We start from the raw sequence: 26,005 nt of genomic DNA, 5'->3' as shown, positions 1-26,005 counted from the left end.
CTATAACTTGGTGTTGTAAAATTGTTTACAATTGTTTTTTTTTTAAATTGAGAGGCCTTTGTCTTCCAATGACTTCTGGTGTCCGTGAAGTTTTTGAGCTCAAGTATTTCATCACCAGGAAAGGAAACTTCAGGACGAGGGCCACGGCACCCTGGGACTCAAGTGTGGGTACGCGGGGTATACCGGGGGGTGGCTCTCTGAGACTAGGCTCCGAACAAAAAAAAAACCCGGGCACTCTGTGCCTTTAAAAGCGGCATCCTGCATCAGGCATGCAGCCGGGGAGGGATGTGTGGGAGACGGCCCATCCCCCTCTGAGTCAGATGAAGAGCTGAGAAATGTTTGCTGTCACAGGCACACCCACAGCGTTCTGCCAATCGCAGGGGGGGGGGGGGAGAAAGAACAGGATGCTGTGATGTGAGCAAAGAGGCTTTCATTCAGCTGGAGGGAAATATCTGAAACAGCACATTGTGGGCAGGGAGCACTGTGCAAGCAGCTCACTTAGTTTGGGGGGTGGGGTGGGGTGGGTGTGTGTGTGTTGTGTTTCAAAAAAAAAGAAAGAAAGAAAGAAGGGAGGAGAGGATCCTTTTCACAGAGTTTCTGCACTGAAAGAGATCAGAAGAATTCCATCAACGTTCTTGCATTTAACCTGACCGCAGGTGTTCCACTTTTTTTTTTAAAAAAAAGATCTTTCTTCATCCGGTGAAATGATTGCCTCGCACCTTCTCGCATATTACTTTACGGAGCTGAAGCACGATCAAGTACAAAAGGTAAGAAATTACTTTCATTGCTGGGTGAAGTGTGGTATACTTTCTCCATGGCTTTATTACGGGTCAAGAAAAGACGAGAAAATGAGCCCGTTCCCTCGCCGCAGTTGAGTGTCTGAGATTTCCCTTCTGGAGTCTCCCTGGAGAGTGATTTATTTCGACCCTCTGCCCCCTGATGATGATTTGTGTATTTCCCGCATCCGGTTGTGAACTCAACATCTTGTGAAACTGACCTGAAATGCACAATGGGGGGATGAGGGGGTGGTGAGGGGGAGGTGGGGTGGTGAGGGGGAGTGATAGTGCTGCTTTGTCCGGCTTCTCACACACACAAAAAAAAAAGCTATCGACACGATGGTCCAACAAGACAAATGAAAAGGGGTCCCCGAGATGTCAAGAGTGCAGTGGTTTGCGGAGCTGAAGGAGGTGAATCGGTCCTTCAAAGTTGTTGAGAGGACAGTTGTTCAGGATGGGCTGCACATTTCATCTCCTTTCACTGTTCACAGCTTTTAATTTGCCGAGGGCTGAGATGTCGGTGCGAAGCAGGAGCTCCCTTTATTTTTTTTTTAGAGCGGCAGAAATATTAAAATTAGTGACGAGGGCGAGCTGTGGTCCTGATGGTCACTGCGTGTTCCCCTCCTGCGACTGAGTGCTCACATGCGTGCAAGCTTCAGCTTCTCTCCTGCACGTGTTCACTGTGATTTTTATCTTGACTGGTTTGCTCAGATTTTCTTTTTGCCAGGGTGCAGATGTGCTTCATTGAATTGTGCCCACAAGGTCATGTCAAGAACAGGAAATCTTGAGAACGAATATTTCCCCCAATGTCGTCAGTTTGAATTCTTTGTTAAGACTGAAGGACGTCTCTGGCTGGAGATGTTTGTACAGCTTCAGTATCTCCGGGAAAAGAATTGCTGAATGAATCAACAAAGTTTGTTTGCAGCAGGCTTTAATCATTTGAACTTTCTTGTGTAGACACCAGATGTTGACATTCTGGAATTTCCAATTTACTTCTTATGAGTAAAGCATTTACAAATGTAAATTAGCCGGCCAAACTGTTCTTTGGAAACATAGCAACAAACTAAAACCAAGAAAACTAATGGGACAGCAATGATTTACTGTGCAGACAGCACTCCACAGCAACTTAAGTGTTTCTACACTATTTGTTCCTGGGAATAAACAGAAAGGAACGGCACTTAAACTTGAGAGTAATTCATGCACTCTATCCACAAATTACTGACTGCTTATATCACAGTTGGTTCCTGTTGAGAGCACAAAGATCAGCAGTGATCATGGCCAGAATATTTTGGGATGAATTCCTTTCTCCATCATTCTCCTCCTCATTTCTTTTCAAAGCTGTTGTTTTTTCTTCCTCTCGCTCGAATTCCCTAAGGATCTGTTCCCAGGTTTTGAGGGATCTGAGAATTCTGTGGGATTGATTGACCCTTGGCACCTCTGGGAAGTATCTTGTCCCCTTTAACCCCTTGCCTACAGAAAACTTGACTCTGATCAGGAAGTTACAAAATAGTTACCACTGCTTTTTTGTTAATACTGGCAGAAGTACTGCACTGACGTCGTAATGTCAGCACAGTTCTTTCAGATCAGCACTTTTTGAGGAAGCGAAGATGGCTACTTGGATTTCTTTTGCATAGGGGGAAAACTCTCCAGTGGCTGGAGTCATACCGAGCACAAAGGAAGATGGTAGTGGTTGTTGGAGGCCAATCATCTCAGCCCCAGGGCATTGCTGCAGGAGTTCCTCAGGGCAGTGTCCTAGGCCCAACCATCTTCAGCTGCTTCATCAATGACCTTCCCTCCATCATAATGGGGATGTTCACTGATGATTGCACAGTGTTCAGTTCCATTCGCAACCCCTCAAATAATGAAGCAGTCCGAGCCCGCATGCAGCAAGACCTGGACAACATCCAGGCTTGGGCTGATAAATGGCAAGTAACATTCGTGCCAGACAAGTGCCAGGCAATGACCATCTCCAACAAGAGAGAGTCCAGTCACCTCCCCTTGACATTCAATGGCATTACAATCGCCGAATCCCCCACCATCAACTTCCTGGGGGTCACCATTGACCAGAAACTTAACTGGACCAGCCATATAAATACTGTGGCTAGAAGAGCAGGTCAGAGGCTGGGTATTCTGCGGCGAGTGACTCACCTCCTGACTCCCCAAATCCTTTCCACCATCTACAAGGCACAAGTCAGGAGTGTGATGGAATACTCTCCACTTGCCTGGATGAGTGCAGCTCCAACAACGCTCAAGAAGCTCGACACCATCCAGGACAAAGCAGCCCGCTTGATTGGCACCCTATCCACCACCCTAAACATTCACTCCCTTCACCACCGGCACACTGTGGCTGCAGTATGTACCATCCACAGGATGCATTGCAGCAACTCGCCAAGGCTTCTTCGACAGCACCTCCCAAACCCGCGACCTCTACCACCTAGAAGGACAAGAGCAGCAGGCACATGGGAACAACACCACCTGCACGTTCCCCTCCAAGTCACACACCATCCCGACTTGGAAATATATCGCCGTTCCTTCATCGTCGCTGGGTCAAAATCCTGGAACTCCCTTCCTAACAGCACTGTGGGAGAACCGTCACCACACGGACTGCAGCGGCTCAAGAAGGCGGCTCACCACCACCTTTTCGAGGGCAATTAGGGATGGGCAATAAATGCCGGCCTCGCCAGCGACGCCCACATCCCATGAACGAATAAAAAAAAGATCAAACTGCAGGCTGGAATTTAGACCTCCCAGTGTCATAAATTGATAAATATGCAAAGATATTCTTCCCAAAATAACATTCTGGCGTGAGTCATGCAGTCAGCGGAGGAGATTTTCCTGGGTCTGCACCCCTGCTCATTGGATCACTTGGCTGTTGCACATATAGGAAAATTAGAAAGGTTGGAGTGCATGTCATCACCATAGGCTCCCCCTCACCCCCCGCTGATTTTCCGATGTTTGCTATGCCCAGGTGATCCAATGAAAATTCTCTCCATTGGGCTTTTTGTTGTTCTTGTTTTCTGCCAATTTTCTCCCACCCTCCTTTTCCCCCTCTCCTGACTCTGTGTTGACTCTTTGCTGGTGGTCATATGTGTTGGTTATGTCTGATATCTCATCCAAGTGACAGTTCTTCGTGAGTCAGCTGAGGGAGCGATCAGACTATTCAACCATGGGAGCGGGAGGCGAACAGCCCAGTCCGATCCTTTCTTTACCTGACGTCTCCACATGGTACTTCCCAGCAGGGGCTGCTCTCTTAGTTATCGGAATGGGAAACCCCCGTTGAACTTAAACTCCCTAAGCCAGAGGCGTTGAGGCTAATTGTGGTGGCCCTCCTGGCTGAGATGAGGTAACTCATGACAGAACATGAGTCGATCTTAGGATCTTTCTGGTCCAAAAGTCACAGCTACTTATTGCCTTAATCACCTGAGCTGTGGGGCTACTCAATGGGGGCTCTTTCACAAGGAGCTCAAGTTGGAAGTGATGAATCGTGGAACCTTACAGTACAGAAGGAGGCCATTCGATCCATCGTGGCTGTGCCGGCTCTTTGAAAGAACTATCCAATTAATCCCACTCTCCTGCTCTTTCTCCACAGCCCTGCAAATTTTTCCTTTTCAAGTAAAAGTCCAATTCATGAAATCTGTTTTGACTACCCTTTCAGGCAGCACATTCCAGATTATAACAACTCGCTGCATAAAAAAAAAATTTCCTCATCCTCCTCTGGTTCTTTTGCCAATTACCTTAAATCTGTGTCCTCTGGTTACCGACCCTCCTGCCACTGGAAACAGCCTTTCCTTATTTACTCTGTCAAAACCCCTCTTGATTTTGAACACCTCTATGAAATCTCCTCTTAACCTTCTCTGCTCTTAGAACAACCCCAGCTTCTCTAGTCTTTCCCCGTAACTGAAGTCCCTCATCCCTGGAACCATTCCAGTAAATCTCCTCTGCACTGTCGGCAAAGCCTTGACATCTTTCCGAAAGTGTGCTGCCCAGAATTTTACACAATGCTCCACCTGGGGCCTAACTAGTGATTTACAGTGGTTTAGCATGAAAAAGAGTTTAATTTGATCAGCCATAAAAGATAAAACAGTTGACTTGACCACAAAAATGTGAAATAACGCAATGTGGACAGAAGAAGAATTGGTGTCGGAATCTGAGTGTGGAAGGAACATTCACAGGGGCTCTTTCAGAGGGAAGTGGCATTCCAGCCACAGTGCCTTTTAAAACTGGTTAAGTCCCCAAGAATTGAAACAAAGAACATGCGTTTATAGTGCCCATCGCGTCCTCAGGACATCCCAAAGCTAATGAATTGCTTTTGAAGTGTAGTTGCTTTTGTTTTGTAGGTAAATGTCATAGCAAGTTCCCACAGACAGCAGTGAGATAAATCACCAGATAATCTGTTTTATTGGTGTTGATTGGGGGCTCAATGTTGGCCAGGACACCGGGAGAACTCCTCTGCTCTTCAAATATTGCCATGGGATCTTTTATGTCCACCTGAATGAGTGGAGGTGGCCTCGGTTTAACTCCCTATCTGAAAGACGGCTTCTCCGACAGTGCAACACTCCCTCGGTACTGCACTGGAATGTTAGCCTGGATCATGTGCTAAAGAGTGGGGCTTAAACCCACAATCTTCTAACTCAACGGTGAGAGTGCTACCAACTGAGCCAAGCTGACACTGCTGGTTGTCCACCAGCATTGAAAACAGATTGGGTCAAGGAGCCACACCTGTGTGCTGAAATCATCGATAATATCACTGTACAGTTGCAGTGAGATAGGCCATGTAGCAACAAGAAAATGGCAAGAATTATGACTCTTCTAGTTACTCCCTTTCTGTGTCTGTCTCTGACCGCCGTGTCTTCGGGGTGACCCCGCAAAAGTTTCTTCCTGCTTATAAAGAATAAGTTTACAATTTCACTTACACCGGGCACGCAAAGGGAATCCTGCCCCCTTTTACCCATTCCCCCCAACCCATTCCCCAGTACTTATTTTCTGTCCTCAGGATGTTGGCACCATTTCAATTTTAAGGTTGTGTTTCTTCCCATTCCCCCTGCCTCAAGGCATTAAAACTCATCCTGAACATTATAATGTGCTCCTCCCCAGAAACATCCCACGGTGTCTCGTAATGTTGATGAATCGTCTGCAAAAATATGGATGAATTGATAATTAGCATGAGCTTATTATCCAGGAATGAATTATTTCCATAAAGCTGGCAATATTATATTTTCCCGTTCAGGTTTGCAAATACAATAGCAGTATGAAAATTACAAATATTGTGTATAAAGTGTCATTTAAACTCTCAGATTGTCCTGGAGTTTCCAAGAATTGAAGGTTAATCTCCTGGACGCTGCTGCGAGCAACACCCAGGAGAAATATCCAACTTAAAAAAAAAATACTTTGAACATTTTTGTGATAAAAACGTGAGAGATGGGGAGGACAAGAAGGCTGTGTGATGAAATCTCCAGGACGACATCCAAGCAGTGTGGGAAATCCTAATTTAAACTGATGAGTTGTCCATATCAAGTTAGCCGTCACAGTGTGTGCTTGAAATATGTACACACTCATTCTAATGTGCATGCTTTGGTAACAAACAAACCTGAAACACAGGGGCCTGCTGTTCAAGTCCCTTCTTTCAGAATGGGGAACAAGGATGTCACCCTCTGTACGTCAGACACTGAATGTATATGTGTTTGTATGTGTCTCTTTGGATGAATGCAGTTCAATGCTTACACTTGTTTTATCTGTCAGTTGTGCACCAGCCATCTTCAGTGGACCCCCACATGTCGGGGCTGCCAACCCTCCAGGATTGCCCTGGAGTCTCCAGCAATTGAAGATTAATCTCTGTGACACTGCTGGGAGCAACATCGGGGAGAAAAAAAATCATAGGGGCATTAAAAAATTTTTTTCTTCTTTTCAACACTTTTATTTATTTGTTCTAAAAATGTTGGTGATGGGAAAGAAAAGGTTGTTTGGATGATTCTTGACTGTCTTGTCAATCGGGTAACGAAAAGCCTGTTCGCCTTCCAATTGACGAGGGAAGTCGGAGAGCCGAGAGAATGGACGTGTCGGGTGACCAATGGCGGGCAGCGTTGGGGGATGGGGCAGTTGTGAAGGGAGGAGGTCAGGTCATGAAAGCTCCAGGAATGCGTCCAGCCAGAGTTGGCAACCCTACCCGCATGGGACACTTTGTTTGCCTTTCGAGGGACTTCAGCCCAGGCACTTCAGCAACTTGGTGGGTGTTGGGACTGTTGAAAGAATGATGTCCCCTTGCCTTAGTCAAAGAGTTTATTCAAAGAAATTTATATTCTCTTGCTCTCTCGCCTCTCATGTCAATGTGATCAAGATGGTGGAAGAAGATTCAGTGGTAACTTTCAAAAGGGAATTAGATAAATACTTGAAGGGAAAAAATTTACAGGGTGATGGGGAAAGAGCAGGGGAATGGGACTATTAAGATAGCTCTATCAAAGAGGCAGAACAGGCACGATGGGCCGAATAGCCTCCTCCTGTTGTATTTACCATGATGAAATGCAGCTTTTAGTCAGATGTAGAGAGGTTCTCTCTGTTATGCCTCATTCACTTCTTTTCACCACTTGTGAAACCTTTTTCATTTCCCACACTAGCTATCCTTCGGGTCTCTCGGAGACTTGGGAAATTTATGCCAAATTGCAATTGCAAATAAAGTGGGTAAGTTATTTTGTAAACTGTGTCACAAGGAAACAATTCAGGCACAAAGTGTAGTTGCAAGGGTCCTGTGTAACTATCCGTTAATAATGGGGGGCAATCCAGTGTTGGGAACAGGACAGGTACTACGATAAATGTCGTAGTTGTAGGTTGGCATTGTTGCATAGCCTCATGTTTTCTGGGGAGGGTGTTTTTCTTGCAGTACTTTGTGGGGTGTTACTTGGAGCTGGTGTATTTGGTCATCACTTTTGTCCCTTCCAACACAGTGAGCTTACGACATGGTGAGACTTGAGTGAAGAAATATAAAGGACTCACAGTCTTAATGCTTTCAGCACTGCAACATGATGAAAGGGCATATTATACAGCATCATTTTGATATCCTTCAGGTATTTCCCCACCCCCATGAGTGAAGTGCCTTCAGTGCTTGAATACTATTGGACTTTTCACATGGGTAGTATGATGGTGGAGGATGTCGATAGCTTTTAATTGACCGTACCAACTTCACTTTTTAAAAAAAAAATGGCAATCAAAGCCAGGGAGGGACCTGACCTGCCGCCTTAATAGCACTTAAACTCTGAACTCACCCAGTGTTTAGCTAACGGAAATGAAATTTTGCTGCTTTACGGAGGCACGACTTCTCCTGAGCAGCAGAATAAAAATTGTGCATTGCATGTGATGCTTTGGTCGTTACGAGACCGCGCATCGTCTGACTTGCAAGCATTTTCCAATCTGGACCAGTTCCTCACCAAACAATTAAATCCCGAGGCTCCATTTATTTAACAACAATTCTCCTTTGTGGCTTTAGAGGCAGTGGGTATGGTGGTGTGGTGGGTATGGTATCCAGAAAGCCTGGACTAATAATCCAGAGGACGTGAGTTCAAATCCCACCCGTGCCAGTTTGAGAATTTGAATTCAGTTTTTAAAAAAGAAAATCTGGAAGTGAAAGTCTGATGCACTGGTATCAGTGTAAGTGACTGTGATATCTGTGGGAAAAGTGCAACAGGTTCACTACTACAACAACAACTTGCATTTATATCGCACTTTAATGGAGTGAAACGTCCCAAGGTGCTTCTGTTATCAAACAAAATTTGACACCGAGTGATGTCCTTTTGGGAAGGAAACCTTACCCGGTCTGGCCCATATATGAATCCAGTGCCACACCAAAATGGTTGACTCTTAACTGCCCTCTGAAGTGACCCATCAAGCCCCTCTATCACCACTACCATCTCAGGGCAACGAGGGATGGGCAATAAATGCCGGCATTGCCGGCATCGTCCGCAGCCTGAGAATGAAAACAAAACTTAGTTGCAACTCAGCAGCAGAATAATACATTGTGACTTGCAGGGTTTGGCAGTCCTTTCCTTATAAAATAACGCATCATCCAATTCACTGAGAGACCTGTTAGCATATTAAAAATAGCAAATGAAATAGATTTGACTTGAGCCTTCAGGCTGAAATACACCCTAAGAATATAATACATCCCAAACAGTGCACAGTAGTATCACGAGGCAATGTACTTGTGTGGTTCCCTTGTATTGGTTTTTCTGATCAGAGTACTACATCCGACGACAACAAGGCTGAGAAACCTGGGCTGAGCACCTTGTTCCATAAATGAGCTGATGCTCGCAGGAGAGTCCAGTTGGCCTGCAGGCTGTGATCGTTTGATCAGTTCAGTGCCTATTTTAACACGATCACTGCATCCGTCGCCGCAGCTATTCCTGAATAATAAAGTCTGACGCAGGTAGCCAAGTAGAAACGTAGATGACCATTAATAGTTAATCAAGCCTCTAATTGGCGCATTCCGATTAAATGAACACTGTTATTTCATACTTGAGAACAGTTTGACAATGAGGCACATTCGAACTCCCATTATAATCACACTGCCTCTATTCAAACATGGTGTCTTTGCCAGATTAACATCAGATTCCTCTTCTCTCCACTGCCTCCCACAGATGATTGCTTCATGCCTTGTGACACGTACAACATAAACCCAGCGCATGTTCTGCATTCCCCCCCCGCCGTCCCTCGCTCCCGCCGGAGGTAATCTCCCTGCAAACCGTTTTACATTTAACATTCTGTTTCTTGAGTGCTTTTAGGATTTCATCATTTCCATTATCAATGAAGGTATTCCATTAAAGGCTTGAACTGCTATCTTGTGCAATAAATAGAAATATCTCGTCTCTCCTCACATGAATTCCACTTCGCCAGTTCATAAAGCAGAATCAGGCCCTCAGCGATATGCAGCATTTATATTTAATAGTGATTTGCAGAATCTTAACCGGCCAAGGAAGGCTTCAGTGGTTTTGCCCTGTTTGTTTGTCTGGTTGCTCCTTGCGCAACAACATTTTGCATCTCGTTGCTTTGCTCTTTGTAAGTTGAGACAGAAAGCTTTTTGATGAGTCGATGATGTGGATGAACTGGGCACTTATTTTCTATTGTAGTGGGAGAAAGGAGACAGGGGAAATGGTTTTATGAAACAACACTTATGGCATGTGTAATGTGAGGGGATTCTCATTTGAACGGTTAGTGATGTTATCACCAGTGGAATTGCAGGCGAATCCATTGCAGGACAGCCGAGTGGAAGTAACTCTTCACAAGGAGATTGCAGTTAGAATTGGAACAAGCTTTCCAGATTTGACTGGGCTTTGACTGTGATAGGAGGAGGGCACCAGTCAAGACTGTCTCCTTGTGGGTTCACAGAGCAACATTATTGATTGTTGCCATGGGATATCTGTGGGCCGGACCATTCGATCTGAAAGGAGAGCTCGGAAAAAGGGCAAAATATTTCAGTCCAAAGTAGTTTCTCAGAGGCATCATTTTTTTTTAAAAAGAGAAATTGGTTCTTTACATTTCTTCTACTAAACAATATTCAACATCAGAAACATACAGAAGTCATTTTTAACTCTGTGTGTGTGTGTGTGTGTGTGCGTCCCTGCGTGTGTGCGTGTGTGTGTGTGCCTGTGTGTGCGTGCCTGTGTGCGTGTGCGTGTGCGTGCCTGTGTGTGTGTGTGTGCGTGCCTGTGTGTGTGCGTGTGTGCGTGCGTGCCTGTGTGCGTGTGTGTGTGTGTGTGTGTGTGTGCGTGCCTGTGTGTGCGTGCGTGCGTGCCTGTGTGTGTGTGTGTGTGTGTGTGTGTGCGTGCCAGTGTGTGTGTGTGTGTGCGTGCGCGTGCCTGTGTGCCTGTGTGTGTGTGTGTGTGTGTGTGTGCGCGTGCATTTTGGAAGTAAAATTATTGAATATCCAGTGCATCTCAGTAACATTCTTCCTCTATTCTCTCCTGAAGTCATTAACTGCTCACCCAAGCAGCCATTATTTGTATATGAGCCTTGACAGAGTGTGTTGGCAGGCTATTCACCTGTGGTGCAATCACAGCCATTCCCAATCGTGTCCTCGTCCAACATCCACCTGTGAATTATTCCAGCAGGGGCGCCACCGCTCCGTGATCACGAGTGGGAACTCTGGTTGATTTCCCCCTCTGCATCGTTGAGCCTGATTCCAGCTCCTCCCTCCAACAGCCACCTTCAGCTGAGACTTTAGCTGACGGCCCCAAGCGGGGATTAGATACGAGGGCTTTGAGCATTGTTGCGCACCAATGGTTTTTTTATTACAAAAGGTTAGCACGGCAAAGAGATTGTCTGTTCAACACCTTACTGTCAATGAGCTCGCACCCCCTCCCCCTGGTGCAATTGTGTGACGACTGCATTGGCAAAGTAAAGAGTGCTGTGCTCTACTTCTGTCAAGACGATGTGAATACAAGGAGGTGGAAGAGCTGACTTCCAAAAATGAGTGGTGGGATCAGGCAGTGGGAGGATTTTGTGTGGGCTTTCTTGACTATTTGTGTGTCTGTCTCTGCATTTCTGTCTGTGTGCATCTGTTTGTGTGTCCCTCTCCTCCAACCCCCATTTTCATTTCAGTGACTTTTCATATTCTCTGTCTGCCTCTCTCTGTTTGTTTGCTTTGTAAGTGTCAGTATATGCACCCTTTTCTGCACAAGTCTGTATCTATCGATATATCTGTCTGTCTCTGTACCTCTTTCGCTCTCTCCCTCTTTTTCTCTCTTTTCTCTCCTTTCTCTCTCTCTCGTTCGTTCTCTCTCTCTCGTTCTCCCTTTCCCTCTCTCTTGTCCTCCCCTTCTCTCTCCCCCTCTCTCGTTCTCCCCCTCTCTCGTTCTCCCCCTCTCTCGTTCTCCCCCTCTCTCGTTCTCCCCCCTCTCTCGTTCTCCCCCTCTCTCTCTCCCTCTCTCTCGTTCTCCCCTCTCTTTCTCTCTCGTTCTTCCTCTCTCTCTCTCTCTCTCTCGTTTTCTCCCCCCTCTCTCTCTCTCTCGTTCTCCCCTCTCTGATTCCTATGTAATTGCACCAGTATCTGCATCCGTTTCTGCATGTGCATGTATCTGTATGTCTGACTCTCTTGCTCTCTATCTGTCTTTCTCCTCTTTGTGTTTTCGATGTAAGTGTATCAGTATCCATTTCAGGGTGTGTCTGCCTCTCTGACATGGGAACGTTATCTTGATCAACTGTGCAAGATAAATGGCTTCACCAAAAGCTTTTATTTTTATAGTTTAACATTGATAACCAATATTGTATGATATCAAAACACTGAACTTTTTTTAAAAAAGAGACATAGTCATGAACAAACAAATGAAGCCTGAACTTAAATTCCATCAACTTAGTGCCAAATGTTGAAGCTAGAATGTGTCTGATACGAGGGAAAGACACTTGTCTCACGGAGTTTAATTGTGTGCGATATGATTGTGTTCCGCATTGTGCTGTGATAGCTCACCACGTGATGTGTAACATGTACGAAAAAGAGCAAATCAAGTAACAGCAGCTGCCAAAAGGTTACTGTGTGACTTGCACAGCGTGTGCTTCCCCCTCTTTAGCAGATCCAATCTGACTGGCACTGCTGATGTAATGCTGGGAAGGGAAACTAGTTTGATAGGGAATGCATGACGCACCCTGCAGTATCACACTACTGAGTATCAGAATTTCTTTGTGGAAAGTCCAGTCGTTTCCTGTAAGTCACTCGAATTAGCAGTAACACAGGGGGAGTGACGGCTTTACTTGACGGTTGAATTTCCACGGCTCCACTCCAAATCGTCAGTGTCAGATTCAGCAACTGAACAAATTCACTGAAATCTTTAGGCCTGACTTCAGCCTCTTAACCCTTCGACTACCGGCAGCTCCAAGGAATTCCGTGTTTCCTGGGCTGGGCTCCTTTCGATTTTGGGTAAGGAGAGATTTAGGCTCGGGTGTGATGCCTTCTCTGGTCAAGTAGCCAGATAACTGCTGGCACGGAATCACATAGAATTTACAGCACGGAAACAGGCCACTCGGCCCAACAGGTCCATGCCGGTGTTTCTGCTCCACATGAGCCTCCTCCCATCCTTCTTTGTCTCACCCTATCAGGATAACCTCCTATTCCTTTCTCCCTCATGTATTTATCCAGCTTCCCCTTAAATGCATCTATGCTATTCGCCTCAACTACTCCTTGTGGTACATAAGAACATAAGAAATAGGAGCAGGAGTAGGCCAATCGGCCCCTCGAGCCTGCTCCGCCATTCAATAAGATCATGGCTGATCTGATCCTAACCTCAAATCTAAAGAACACAAGAAGCAGGAGCAGGACCCGGCCACTCAGCCCCTGGACCCTCTCCGCCACCCACAGGGCCTTGACCGATCCGAACTCAGCTTCATGTCCAATTTCCTGCCCGCTCCCCGTAACCCCTAATTCCCTTTACTTCTAGGAAACTGTCTATTTCTGTTTTAAATTTATTTAATGATGTAACTTCCCACAGCTTCCTGGGGCAGCAAATTCCACAGACCTACCACCCTCTGAGTGAAGAAGTTTCTCCTCATCTCAGTTTTGAAAGAGCAGCCCCTTATTCTAAGATTATGCCCCCTAGTTCTAGTTTCACCCATCCTTGGGAACATCCTTACTGCATCCACCCGATCAAGCCCCTTCACAATCTTATATGTTTCAATAAGATCGCCTCTCATTCTTCTGAACTCCAATGAGTAGAGTCCCAATCTACTCAACCTCTCCTCATATGTCCGCCCCCTCATTCCCGGGATTAACCGAGTGAACCTTCTTTGTACTGCCTCGAGAGCAAGTATGTCTTTTCTTAAGTTGGTAGCAAGTTCCACATTCCAACCACTCTCTGGATAAAGAAGATTCTCCTGAATTCCCTATTGGATTTATTAGAGACTCTCATATCTTTACGGCTTCTAGTTTTGGACTCCCCCACAGTTGGAAACATCTTCTCCACATCTACCCTATCAAACCCTATTTTAAAAGACCTCCATGAGGTCATTATATTGGGAATGTAATATTAACTTTCATTAGGAATGGTACATAAGAGGACAAGCTGGTGCCTTTAGGAAAATGGGGAGAAAATCACAGGTAACACAAGCAAAATTTCATCCAATTTCCTGTGCCTTCACCCACTGGGGCTGCATCCTGGAACAAGGGTGCAGGTCTTTAAAAAATGTGGTCATTGACTGACAGCACATTCCAAAGGTCTGTTGACCAACGAGTCAGGATTGTGAGCATTAAATTATGACCTGGTCGTATCACGAGAGTCATCGCAGGTCCAACTGCGTTGCGATTTATTTCACACCAGACATCAGAATCGCAAAATGTCCGGGTCCAGGATTAATGTTTGGTTCCAGCTCTTTTTCCATATTTAACCCCCGGAGCCAAGTGATTTTCCCGTTTACCTATCCGATAATACCAATCTCGTCGTGGGGAAGGGTAAACGGGTTCCTGGCATTGCTTGCCCACGTGGAGAGGGTGGCGGAGCAGAAAATCACCTGGGGTCATTGTTGCAAACATTCTCAAATTTACCGACAGAGCAGCATCAAAAGAGGAAAAGGGTCCCTCTTGGCTGTGCACATGATGGCACAGGGAAATCTTTTTTTGAAGAAGAGCAGGGAGTTCTCCCTGTATCCTGGCCAATGTTCTTCCCACAACCAGTGCTTTGAAAACAGATTAATTGTGCACCAATTGGCTACATAATAACAGTGGCTAGTTTAGAAGTAATTTGTTGGCTGTGAGGTGCTTTGGGACATCTTCAGGATGAGAAAGGTGCTATATATATACAAGTTGCTCCTTTCTTTCATAGCTCGTGCCATTTGTGGCAATGCTTGTTATTTGTTTTGGCTTGTTGAGTGCTCCGAATTCCCTTTACTGGATGGACATTCTCCAGCTGAAATCAGCAACTTGAGGACACACAAACTAATGGAAACATGGATTTCAATTTTATACATTGTCACAAACTGGATAGCCAGGTGGTGAAGATTAGAATACAAGAGCCTGGTCTTCAGTTGCTTCCAAGCCTTTATTCATAGAGATCCACACCACACCCTGGATTACTACACACCACCTGAATACAATTAACACTAATTGATAGGGATACAATTAACATACATGGCCTCCTGAAGTCCCATGGCACACAGCTATCACCGCACATAAACAAAAGCATGGCTGCCCCTGGCCTAGATAGTTAGTAGGCTATTCCTTTGCGGGGAGCATGACAGATGAGTCTTACCCTCTTTTGACCCAGCATCTCACACACCTACACTTTTCAGCAAGGGAGGGTAGGGGAGGGTGACGAGGGTCCGTGATCAGGAACTGAATCTTGCCAGATTGTTTCTGCGACCTGCATGAGGGCTACCAAAGCCAGTTGGATCCTGGTCTTTAGGGATCAACGTGGCCCGAAGTATTCTAAATCGAAACTTGCTCCTCCCACTTTCGCCTCGGGCAACTGACTCTTGTGTCTTTTTTTTCTCTCCAGGTCGACAAATACCTCTACCACATGCGGCTTTCGGATGAGTCACTGCACGACATATCCACTCGCTTTCTGACAGAGATGGCGCAAGGTCTCGGGAAAGATACCAACCCAACATCATCTGTCAAGATGCTGCCGACGTTTGTCAGGTCAACTCCCGACGGAACAGGTGAGGACGGGTTTTTGGAAGACCTTTTCAGACAAGCACGCGTGAGCCCCCTCCCTGCCCAACTCGCCTTTACATCAGGTTTGAGTTACTGTAACCGCACATGGTCCAGCAGAGCCACCTTTAAGAACTGGTGTCCTGTAAAATGACCATGGTGAATGGCCAACTGTGTGTGTTTGGAAAATTCTACCTGAAGGATGATTTAACTGCAATAGTTGCTCAAGACAACACTTCTCACCCCTGTTGTTGGGGAACCAATGGTTTGGAAAAATTAAGTGCCAGTTTTGCGTTTGGAGCTGGGTGCTAGGAGATGGCCAGAAGTGGTTCTCGAGGTGAGCTGGCCTCCAATATTTATTCCTTTCTTGTGGTAAAGCACCTGGCCTCCATATTTAACTCCCTCTTCCAATGCCATGGTTAGAAATGGTGAACTCTAATGCTTAATAATTGTGGGTGTGAACCTGAGCGCTGCTCACTCTATTGCACAGCACGTCAGAGCAAAAACGCACACTAATTCTACGTTATGGTTTTCTGTTGTTGCATAGATGCATTTCAGGGGAAGCTAGTTGAACACATGAGGAAGAAAGGAATAGATATGCTGATCGGGTTGGATGAAGAGGGGCGGGAGGAGGCTCGTGTGGAACATAAACACCGACATAGACCAGTTGGGTCGAATGGTTTATTTTCTGTGCACTATGTCAAGTGAAAGAGAAATTGTTTCTGTCAAAGTCTTGTGTGGAGATTAAAACTAGAAAAGCTGCTGCTTGGGTTAGATGCAGATTAAGCTTCCTGTACTGATAAAATTACAGAAATTACAATGGGAAAGGAGGTCATTGAGTCATCGCCGTTCATTTGGAAATGCCTCCTCTGCCCGCTAATTATGCCCACTGGCATTTATATTTGAAGAAATGATGCTGCTGTCTTAATGGAGCTGTAAATGGAGCGGGGTAAAATGGGGCAGTCAGTCTAAATCCCATTGCGTGCATTTGATTACACTTTGAGCATAAGCAAAGCTTTAGATTTATACTGATATCTTTTTTCCATGCCGTTAACTTACGAGCTCACCACCACCATGAACAAGCACCCCCCCCCAATCCAACCCCATTGGCCTATTGTAAAATACATCATCCAGTGGACTGGAAAGCCACACAAATCAGAGGAATTCAGGTACAATTCCAGGGCTGTTATGAATTAACTGATTTTCGCCAGAAACACGATTTGGGCCATTAAATTTGGCTGCTGTTCCCCCTGGACAAGGAGGGGAAAAATCCAGGGAACCTGCTTCTGATGGCTCCAGTGATTCCATCTGTAAAAGGGGGTGCACGTGAGTGCAGGGGGAGCACTGGATCTTCTCAACTATAGAGCCCTCAACAACACTCGGTGTCTTGGTTCACTCATGGAGAATGGCAACTCGAGTGAAGTACCTGAGACCGACAGGTGCTGGTGGAACTGTCTCCCATCATGAGTCGGAAGTTTCAGAAAAGGAGGGGTGAAATTGTAAGCAAAACTGGTTAGGAACAGTCCGTGAGACTGAGGGGATGAAATTAACACGGGTGGTTGTGGTTGCCATGGCAACAGTTTCTGAGATTGTCTCGAGATATTCGTCTCTTTCCCTCAGGGCACGAAGGTGTCCAACGAGTTACCTAGTCATGCGAACACATGAAAATGACGGGCAGGCAAAGACCACCTGGTCCATCAAGCCTGCCTCACACTCGTGATGGCTGGAGCATCATAACTAGTTCTTCTTGAAGGCTTGCAAAGAGTCAGCACCCATCCCACCAGCCGGCAACACATTCCAGAGACTCACTAATCCCTGGGAAAGGAAGAACCGCCCAACCTCTAGCCTATCCCGACTGAACGCAAGCCCCCTGGTCCTCCCCAGTCTGTCAAACTGAAATAATCTATCAATAGGCACCCAATCCAGCCCTTTCATTATCTTATATACCTCTATCAGGTCTCCTCTAAATCTACACTGCTCGAAAGTAGATAGACCCAGCTCCTTAAGCCTATGGGAGTAACTAAGGGTCTTGAAGATTATGAAGGGGCTTGATCGGGTGGATGCGGTAAGGATGTTCCCAAGGATGGGTGAAACTAGAACTAGGGGGCATAATCTTTGAATAAGGGGCTGCTCTTTCAAAACTGAGATGAGGAGAAACTTCTTCACTCAGAGGGTAGTCGGTCTGTGGAATTTTCTGCCCCAGGAAGCTGTGGAAGCTACATCATTAAATAAATTTAAAACAGAAATAGACAGCTTCCTAGAAGTAAAGGGAATTAGGGGTTACGGGGAGCGGGCAGGAAATTGGACATGAATTTAGATTTGAGGTTAGGATCAGATCAGCCATGATCTTATTAAATGACGGAGCAGGCTCGAGGGGCCGATTGGCCTACTCCTGCTCCTATTTCTTATGTTCTTCAGTGGGGATCATTCTTGTAGCTGTCTTCTGAACCTTTTCCAAGGCCACGATATCAACCACCATGTGAGGGGACCATAACTGGGCGCAGTACTCCAGATGCGGTCTAACTGACGACCTGTATAATGACAGAGTGGTGTCCTTTGATTTGTACCGAATGGTTCTATCAATACAAACCCAATACCCTGTTAGCTTTGGGTCAGGATCATTATTGGGCCCATTTTGGCTCATTCATCTCGGAAAAAACTCCGTCACCCACAAACCCTGTGTTGCGCTCTAACTGCACCACTCAGCCCCACCAGCGAGTTAGTTACATTGGGTCACTGTTCTTCTCGGCCCAGATTGATGGGGTGAATGTCTTGGGCCTCAAGTGAAGTGAGGTGAGGCCGTCTCGACCAATCTCCTCGACCCAACTGCACAAATTTGGCACTGAATTGAAATCTCACTCCAAGGGACCATTCAGATTTTGTCGATGTGTGAGATTGAAACGCTATTTGGGGCCTTCCTTTGAAGCTGAGATTCAGGCTGTTTCCCTTCACCATCACGGCAATTGCATTTCAAAAGTAACTCATTGCTTGTGAAGCACTCTGGGACGTCTTGACGACATGATAAGTTCTTTCTTTCAAAGATGTTTGTGCAGTAGTGGTGAGTGAAGAAGAGATGTGAGAAAGAGTTATGACTAAGTTTGAACATTTTCCTGTTTAATTTATTTTCTGAGTGGTTCAGGGGCTGGCGGATGGATTTCTGGATAGGGTGATGGAGGCAAAGACCTTGGACTCACTTAATGGATGCTGTGACAGGGCAAATGTAGTTTTTTTTTCTAGTTAGACGAGCCAAAAAGGACCCAATGATGGTCCTGATTCGTGATTAGGTAACTGGTTGGGCATCTTAGTGGCCTGAGGGAAAGAGATTAATATCTCAAGAAAATCTCAGAAATTGTGGCCAGGGCAACTGCAATTCCGTTTTAATTTCATCCCCTTGGACTCACCAACTGGTCCCAACAAGTTTTGCTGCTTCCGGTTCTGGTGAAAATACCTGTTGAGCAAGTAAATGGAAAGACATAGTATAAAGCCTCAAAATTCACTCACAACGACACAATTGGAGATTCAAAGGGACAAAGTTTTCAGCTTTCCCAAATAGGAGCTGTAAAAGATGCTCAATAGAATTACGTAGAAATTGCAACATGGAAGCAGGTCATTCGGCCCAATCCAGCCCATGTTGGTGTGTTTATCCCCCATGAGAGCAGTAGAACATCAGAACATAAGAAATAGGAGCAGGAGTAGGCCAATCGGCCCCTCGAGCCTGCTCCGCCATTCAATAAGATCATGGCTGATCTGATCCTAACCTCAAATCTAAATTCATGCCCAATTTCCTGCCCACTCCCCGTAACCCCTAATTCCCTTTACTTCGAGGAAACTGTCTATTTCTGTTTTAAATTTATTTAATGATTTAGCTTCCACAGCTTCCTGGGGCAGCAAATTCCACAGACCTACTACCCTCTGAGTGAAGAAGTTTCTCCTCATCTCAGTTTTGAAAGAGCAGCCCCTTATTCTAAGATTCTAGTTCTAGTTTCACCCATCCTTGGGAACATCCTTACCGCATCCACCCGATCAAGCCCCTTCACAATCTGAAATGTTTCAATAAGATCGCCTCTCATTCTTCTGAACTCCAATGAGTAGAGTCCCAATCTACTCAACCTTTCCTCATACGTCCGCCCCCTCATCCCCAGGATTAACCGAGTGAACCTTCTTTGTACTGCCTCGAGAGCAAGTAGCCCTAATCCCATGTGTTTAACCCTGTTCCCATATCCCTTTATTTCACTTTCCTTTAACCACCTATCGAACCTATTCTTAAATGTGCACTTGGCATCTGCTTTAGTTGCCAACTCTGCTACTGAATTCCACAGCCTCACAACCCTCCGTGCGGAAAAGAAAAGTCTCTGCTGCTCGCTGTGCTAAATCCTCTTACATTTAATCTTACACCTCTGACCCCTGAAATTGGCGTGTTGCATCGAACTGTATCTAAAAAAAAAAGTGGTGCTGACTGTTGTGCTCTCTCTGAGCTTCAAAACATGATTTTCTACCCAAGGGCATCTCTGAGACATGACAAAACACAATACACTGAACAGGCTGTACAGACTCTCTTAATCCAGATGATGCAACTACAGAGATTTCCAATTGTTTAGTCTGCTGCTGCCTCCATATCATCAGAAAAGTCTAACTTAGTGTTTTGAAAATTGTAAGCTTAGTTGCTAACTGCGCAATGACAGTATCTAATTTTGTATTGGATTGCCCAGATTTTCCACATACAAACCAAGCCTTGTTTTAGTTTGCTTTCGCTCCAGGGAGGTACTGACCTTTGCAAAGTTGGCTTGTTCCATGTGGAGATTGGATGCCATGCACATCTCCAACAGTCACTGGACCCCTTTCAGTTTCAATCAAGGCTTTTTTCTTATGCTCGGGCCCTCCTCTGCTGAAGACCGCGAGATGCCGGGGTTCAGTTTCATAGAACAGAATTACATACAATTTACAGCACAGAAACAGGCCATTCGGCCCAACTAGTCTATGCTGGCATTTATGCTCCATACGAGCCTCCTCCCATCTGACCTCATCTAACTCTATCAGCATATCTTTCTGTTACTTTCTCCCTCGTGTACTTTTCTAGTTTCCCCTTAAATGCATCTATGTTATTCGCCTCAACCACTCCATTTGGTAGCAAGTTCCACATTCTAACCATTCTCTGAGTAAAGAAGTTTCTCCTGAATTCCTTATTGGATTAATAGTCACTATCTTATATTTATGTCCCCTAGTTCCGGTCTCCCCCACAAGTGGAAACATCTTCTCTACGTCGACCCCATTGAATCCCTTCATAATTTTAAAGACTTCTATTAGGTCATTCCTTAGCGTTTTCTTTTCCAAAGAAAAGAGCCGCAGCCAGTTCAATCTTTCTTGAGAGTTGCACCCTCTCAGTTCTGGTATCATTCTTGTAAACCTTTTTTGCACTTTCTCCAGTGGTTCTATATCGATTTTGTAACATGGAAACCAGAACTGCGCACAGTACTCTAAGTGTGGTCTAACCAAGGTTCTCTGTAAGTTTAACATAACTTCTCGAATCACATTTTTCCAATTCTCTGACAAATTCTGCAAAGATTATTGCTACGTTTCAGTTCCTCTGCTGAAGACCACGAGATGCTGGGGTACAGTTCCTCTGCCACGTACACAGGAACAAATGAACCTTGGGAAAGTAGTGCAAGCTTTTGAGATGTGAAAGGCACCGCACATCTTAACAACACCCAAATAGACAGCGCGTTCATCAGGAGCGTCTGCAGAGAATTAGGAGCAGTAGGCTCACTGATGTTTATAGTGATTTTTGCCTCTTCCTTAACCCCCGTCTCCTGAAACCATTGATGCATGCAGTGACACACTTCCATGGATGGTCACAGCCCCTTGGTACCTTGGCCAAGCTGCCATTTTTTAAGTTAACCAGGAAAGTGACCATTTTGGATGGTAAGTTGAGCATTGGAATGGGTTATTGTGCCTGAGCCCAATCCTATCCTTGCCCAACATTCATACGTGCACACTTTTCAGCAGGGAAAATTTTAATTTAATTAATTAGGCCGTATTGAGACGTTCAGTATACTGGCCTCAGCCTGATAGCATCTGCTTTTCGATTACATGGTTTAACAGCAATCCCTTTGTGTGACTGTCCATATAGTAGGGAATGCGATTGTCGCAAGTCTATCCAACGCAGCACATTTACACTATTCACAGTGTCCCAGTGCTGAAGGAGCATTTCTACACCCACACAGCGAAGGCCCTTTATCATGTTGGTTAGCGTGCGGAACTGTAAGCTGAGTATCAATGAACAGCACCAAAGAAGGCAGTGTTGCAGTCTGAAAAGGCCAGCACTACATAGAAGTTCAAATGCATGGGCTTTCCACATGAAGGTTTTCCATATGTGAATGATGTTGATTTAGTATTTAAATATCGGTTTTTAATCTGCCCTAAGTTTGCTCTCATTGTAATCTCTCCTGTCCTCTTATTAGTTGCCACGTTACCTCTTGCTCTCATGCAACTGTGAATATTTGCTTCCTGATTGATGCAAACACTATTTCCGTGTACTCAAATGATTGAGATGCCGTTTGTTTACAGGATTTAACAGCATTCCTTTTGGTGACTCTGTGACTTCTGAGAAACCAAGTACCAATGTTGTGCTGCACAAATTATATTAATAATACAAATGTATCGTATTGCCAAAAGCAAGCATAGTTTTCAACCCCTTTTCATACGTGCATGTGTGCGTGTGTATACAGTAAATGAAGTGTCTGATTTTCCTTTAGGGTGAGACATTCTACCTCTGCCTGTCTACACATGGAAACCCTAATGAGAGGTTGCAGATGCCGCTGAAATGTGGTGGTGCAGAAAATGTTAACATTCTGCCCAATTGGCATTCCTCCCATTTCGCCAATTTTTCCTTGTCCCTTAGGGTGCTGACTTTTGCTCAGACCACACCTCCCTTAATTGGCCATCTTTCACATGCGAACATAGACGGTCGGTGCTTGACAATGGGAAATATCCCAATCGAGCTCAATCCAACGGTCACCCAGTCCTCAAGCGTGTGCATTAGAACGGGGACCCCAGCTGGTTTCTTTTCCTTCCCTTAGTCTATGGTTGCGAAGACCAATTGTCGTTCTTGTGCTAGAACTAGGCATCAGTTGTAGAACGAAGGATCAGTTCATTCAACACAGACTAGAAATTATACCTCAGACCTTTTTAGCTTCACTATTTTCATGACTGACGGTTGGGAAAAGTCTTATTTTGTCAGCGAAAGGTAAAAGACCTGTGTCATTAGGTCACAAGAGTATTGTGCACCAAGTGGTACTCAAGAAAAAATGACCAATGAATACTTTTTCTATGGACGTGCCACTCATGGTTGCAAAACTACATCCCGTACCTTCTCCAAAGCAGTTCACGGCATCAGAATCGCCAGAAATGATTGTCTGATGAGAGTAATTGCTTAAAAAATAACAATAATCATGACAGGAGTCTTGAAGAATGGCCGATTTCTATTTAAATGAATATCCCATATTTTGATAACAAGCTAGCCCCTTGCCACCAGGTTTCACACTGACTCAATTAAGGCTACGGTATCATAGTGGCTATGTTACTGGACTAGTAATCCACAGGCCTGGACTAATAATCAAGTGTCATGAGTTCAAATCCCGCCACGGCAGCTGGGGAATTTAAATTCAATTAATTAAATAAAATCGGGAATGAAAAGAAACTCGCAGTGGTGGCTGTGAAACTCCCGGATTGTCATAAAAACCCATCTGGTTCACTAATTTCCTTGAGGGAAGGAAACATGCCGTCCTTACCCGGTCTGGCCTCTTTGTGACTCCAGACCCACAGCAATGATTCTCAATTGCCCTCTGAAATGGTCCAGCAAGCCACTCAAGAAGGCGGCTCACCACCACCTTCTCAAGGGCAATTAGGGGGATGGGCAACAAATGTCTTGCCAGCGAAGTCCACGTCCCATGAACGAATAAAAAAAATTGTGAAACAACAGGTTGCCTGAATTGGCAGTTTTTTTCTTCTGTTCAGCAGTTTATTAGCATCTCATGACAGAACCATACAAAATCTTTATAGGTATCGTATCACAGCAAGGATTTGTTGTGTGGATACATGAGGTGTCTATTGTGCCTGTACAATTGGGCTGCAGGAAGGACATTTCACTCGTGGTTGAATGTTCCAAAGCTTGTGTTGCAACAGATGTGCGATCTAAGCAGAAGTGTGCTAACTTGAAATCCCCTAAAATTTGCACACGTCACTTCTTATTAGTTCTCCCTTGTTTGCTGCCTTTATGCTTTATGACATCTGGTAAGTGTAGCTCCCTCTGCCTGCCCTTCGATAGACTGCTCGAGCAAATTGGTGTCTGGGAGAAGTGAGTAAATGATATATTCACAAAAAATATAATTTCCGTGCACTAGATCTAAAACCTAAATCCCTCTGATTAAGAAGACTGCAGAAGTCTGGGTGGGTCACGACACACTTGCACGGCTCATGAACGCATGAACTGATTCCTTTGGTGGTTGATTGAAGTCAGTTTGTATGAATCTGGCGTTGTGCTATGAGCCTGAGGTTGTCCTCTTCTGAAGGCACTGACTCATTTTGGGGTCCTGTTCGAAGGGCGTTGTCTGTCTTCCAGTGAGTGTGTGAGTTTCGGTAACCGCAGGCCACCCAATTGTTCCAGTCTGAATAAGATCAGCTAATTCGGCACAGGTTGAGGTATACTCTGTCTTATGGGCATGTTATTTTATGTGTTCAAATGAATTGCTGCTGCCATCAGCCCAAAAGTTCAGACAATGGTCATTGCGTCTTGTTCATGATGGCTGGTGCTGTAAATAAACTACTAAAAACAGACACTCCCATGTTTTGAGTTCAGTGTTGACTTTTGGCAGCTCGCTGCTGTTTAATTAGCCATTATTGTGACAAGCACAGGGGAGCTTCTTTGCTGGAGGACAGCCATAGGATCAATACCATCTCCAAAGCTGGCTGCTCGCCCAGAACCACATCCGGGTTCTCTTGCCTGTGACTAAATTCGGAGGCACAGGAAGTTGCCTAGATGGGAGCAGAAAGTTACAAAGGGACTTGGACTGGACTCAGTAGAAAGATGAGGTGCTGTTCTTTGAGCTTGTGTTGAGCTCCAGTGGGACTCTGTCGGTGGACGAGGACAGAGAGGTCAGTGTTGCAATAGATGTGCGATCAAAGCAGAAGTGTGCTTACTTGAAATACCCTAAAATTTGCACACGTCACTTCTTATTAGTTCGCCCTTGTTTGCTGCCTTTATGCTTTATGACATCTGGTAAGTGTAGCTCCCTCTGCCTGCCCTTCGATAGACTGCTCCAGCAAATTGGTGTCTGGGAGAAGTGAGTAAATGATATATTCACAAAAAATATAATTTCCGTGCACTAGATCTAAAATGTTGTCATTTCTCATCCCTCTGATTAAGAAGACTGCAGAAGCTTGGTTGGGTCACGATACACTTGCACGGCTCATGAACACATGAACTTATACCTTTGGTGGTTGATTGCAGGACTGTGGCAGATGGAACTCAGTGTGGGGAAGTGTAATGTCATCCACTTTGGATCCGAGAAAAACAAATGGGACTATTTTCTAAATCGTGAGAGGCTAGGAGGTGTGGAGGAGCAAAGGGATTTGCGTGTTCAGGAGCACCAATCACTCAAAGCTCGTGCATACCACCAACGTGCATTTATACAGTGTCTTTAACGTGGTAAAACGTCCCCAGGGACTTCACAGGAGCGTAATCATACAAAAATTGACACCGAGCCACTTAAAGAGATATTAGAACAGGTGACCAAAAGCTTGGTCGAAGAGATAGGTTTTAAGGAGTGTTTTAAAGGAGGAGAGAGAGGTAGAGAGGCGGAGAGGTTCAGGGAGAGAATTTCAGAGATTAGGGCCTAGGCAGCTGAAGGCACGGCCGCCAATAGCGGGGCGAAGGAAATCGGCAATGCGCAAGAGGCCAGAATTGGAGGAGCGCGGAGATCTCGGCAGGTTGAAAGGCTGGAGGAGGTTACGGAGAAAGCGAGGTGCGAGGCCATGGAGGGATTTGAAAACAATTGATTTTAAAATTGATGCGTTGGCGGTCCAGGAACATTAGGTGAGGACAAGATCAGACTCGTCTGTGAAGCCGCCTCATGGATGATCGCTTTGCTGAACCCCTCCGTTCAGTCTGCAAGCGGGACCCTGAGCTTCTGGTTGCTTGCCACTTTATTTCTATATTCCACTCCCACTCTGACCTCTCTGTCCTTGTCCTCCTTCAGTGTCCCAATGAAGCTCAACGCAAGCTCAAAGAACAGCATCTCACCTTTTTACAGGGCACTTTACAGACTTAACATCGAATTTATTAACTTCAGATCACAACCACTGCTCCTATTTTCTCAGATAGCAGGTACTGATAATGGAGGATGGCTGCAGCGGAGCCACTGGGGGTGGGGGAGGTGTGGGCTGGTGTGGGGTGTGGGTCCCCTATTGATACCGGGCAGGGGAGTGGGGGAGGTTTGGGTTGGTGCTTGGGGTGTGGGTCCCCTATTGATACAGGGCGGGGGAGTGGAGGAGGTTTGGGTTGGTGCTTGGGGTGTGGGTCCCCTATTGATACCGGGCGGGGGAGTGGGGGAGGTGT

At 45.5% G+C, this 26,005-nt stretch overlaps 1 protein-coding gene across 1 annotated transcript in view; it reads left to right on the top strand.

Moving 5' to 3' along the window:
* The window catches only part of hk2 (hexokinase 2), a 57,914-nt gene that overhangs the window by 2,921 nt on the left and 28,988 nt on the right, over positions 1-26,005 (top strand). The window contains exons 2-3 of the mRNA XM_068001267.1: positions 685-767; positions 15,239-15,401. Of these exons, the coding sequence (XP_067857368.1) occupies positions 705-767; positions 15,239-15,401 (226 nt within the window). The 5' untranslated portion in view covers positions 685-704. The remainder of the gene's footprint in view (positions 1-684; positions 768-15,238; positions 15,402-26,005) is intronic.

This window comes from Heptranchias perlo, chromosome 20 (assembly GCF_035084215.1).
Source record: "Heptranchias perlo isolate sHepPer1 chromosome 20, sHepPer1.hap1, whole genome shotgun sequence".
Classification (NCBI taxonomy): Eukaryota; Metazoa; Chordata; class Chondrichthyes; order Hexanchiformes; family Hexanchidae; genus Heptranchias; species Heptranchias perlo.
Note: the sequence above shows the minus strand (reverse complement) of the source record. Positions and strands in the feature narration are given on the sequence as shown.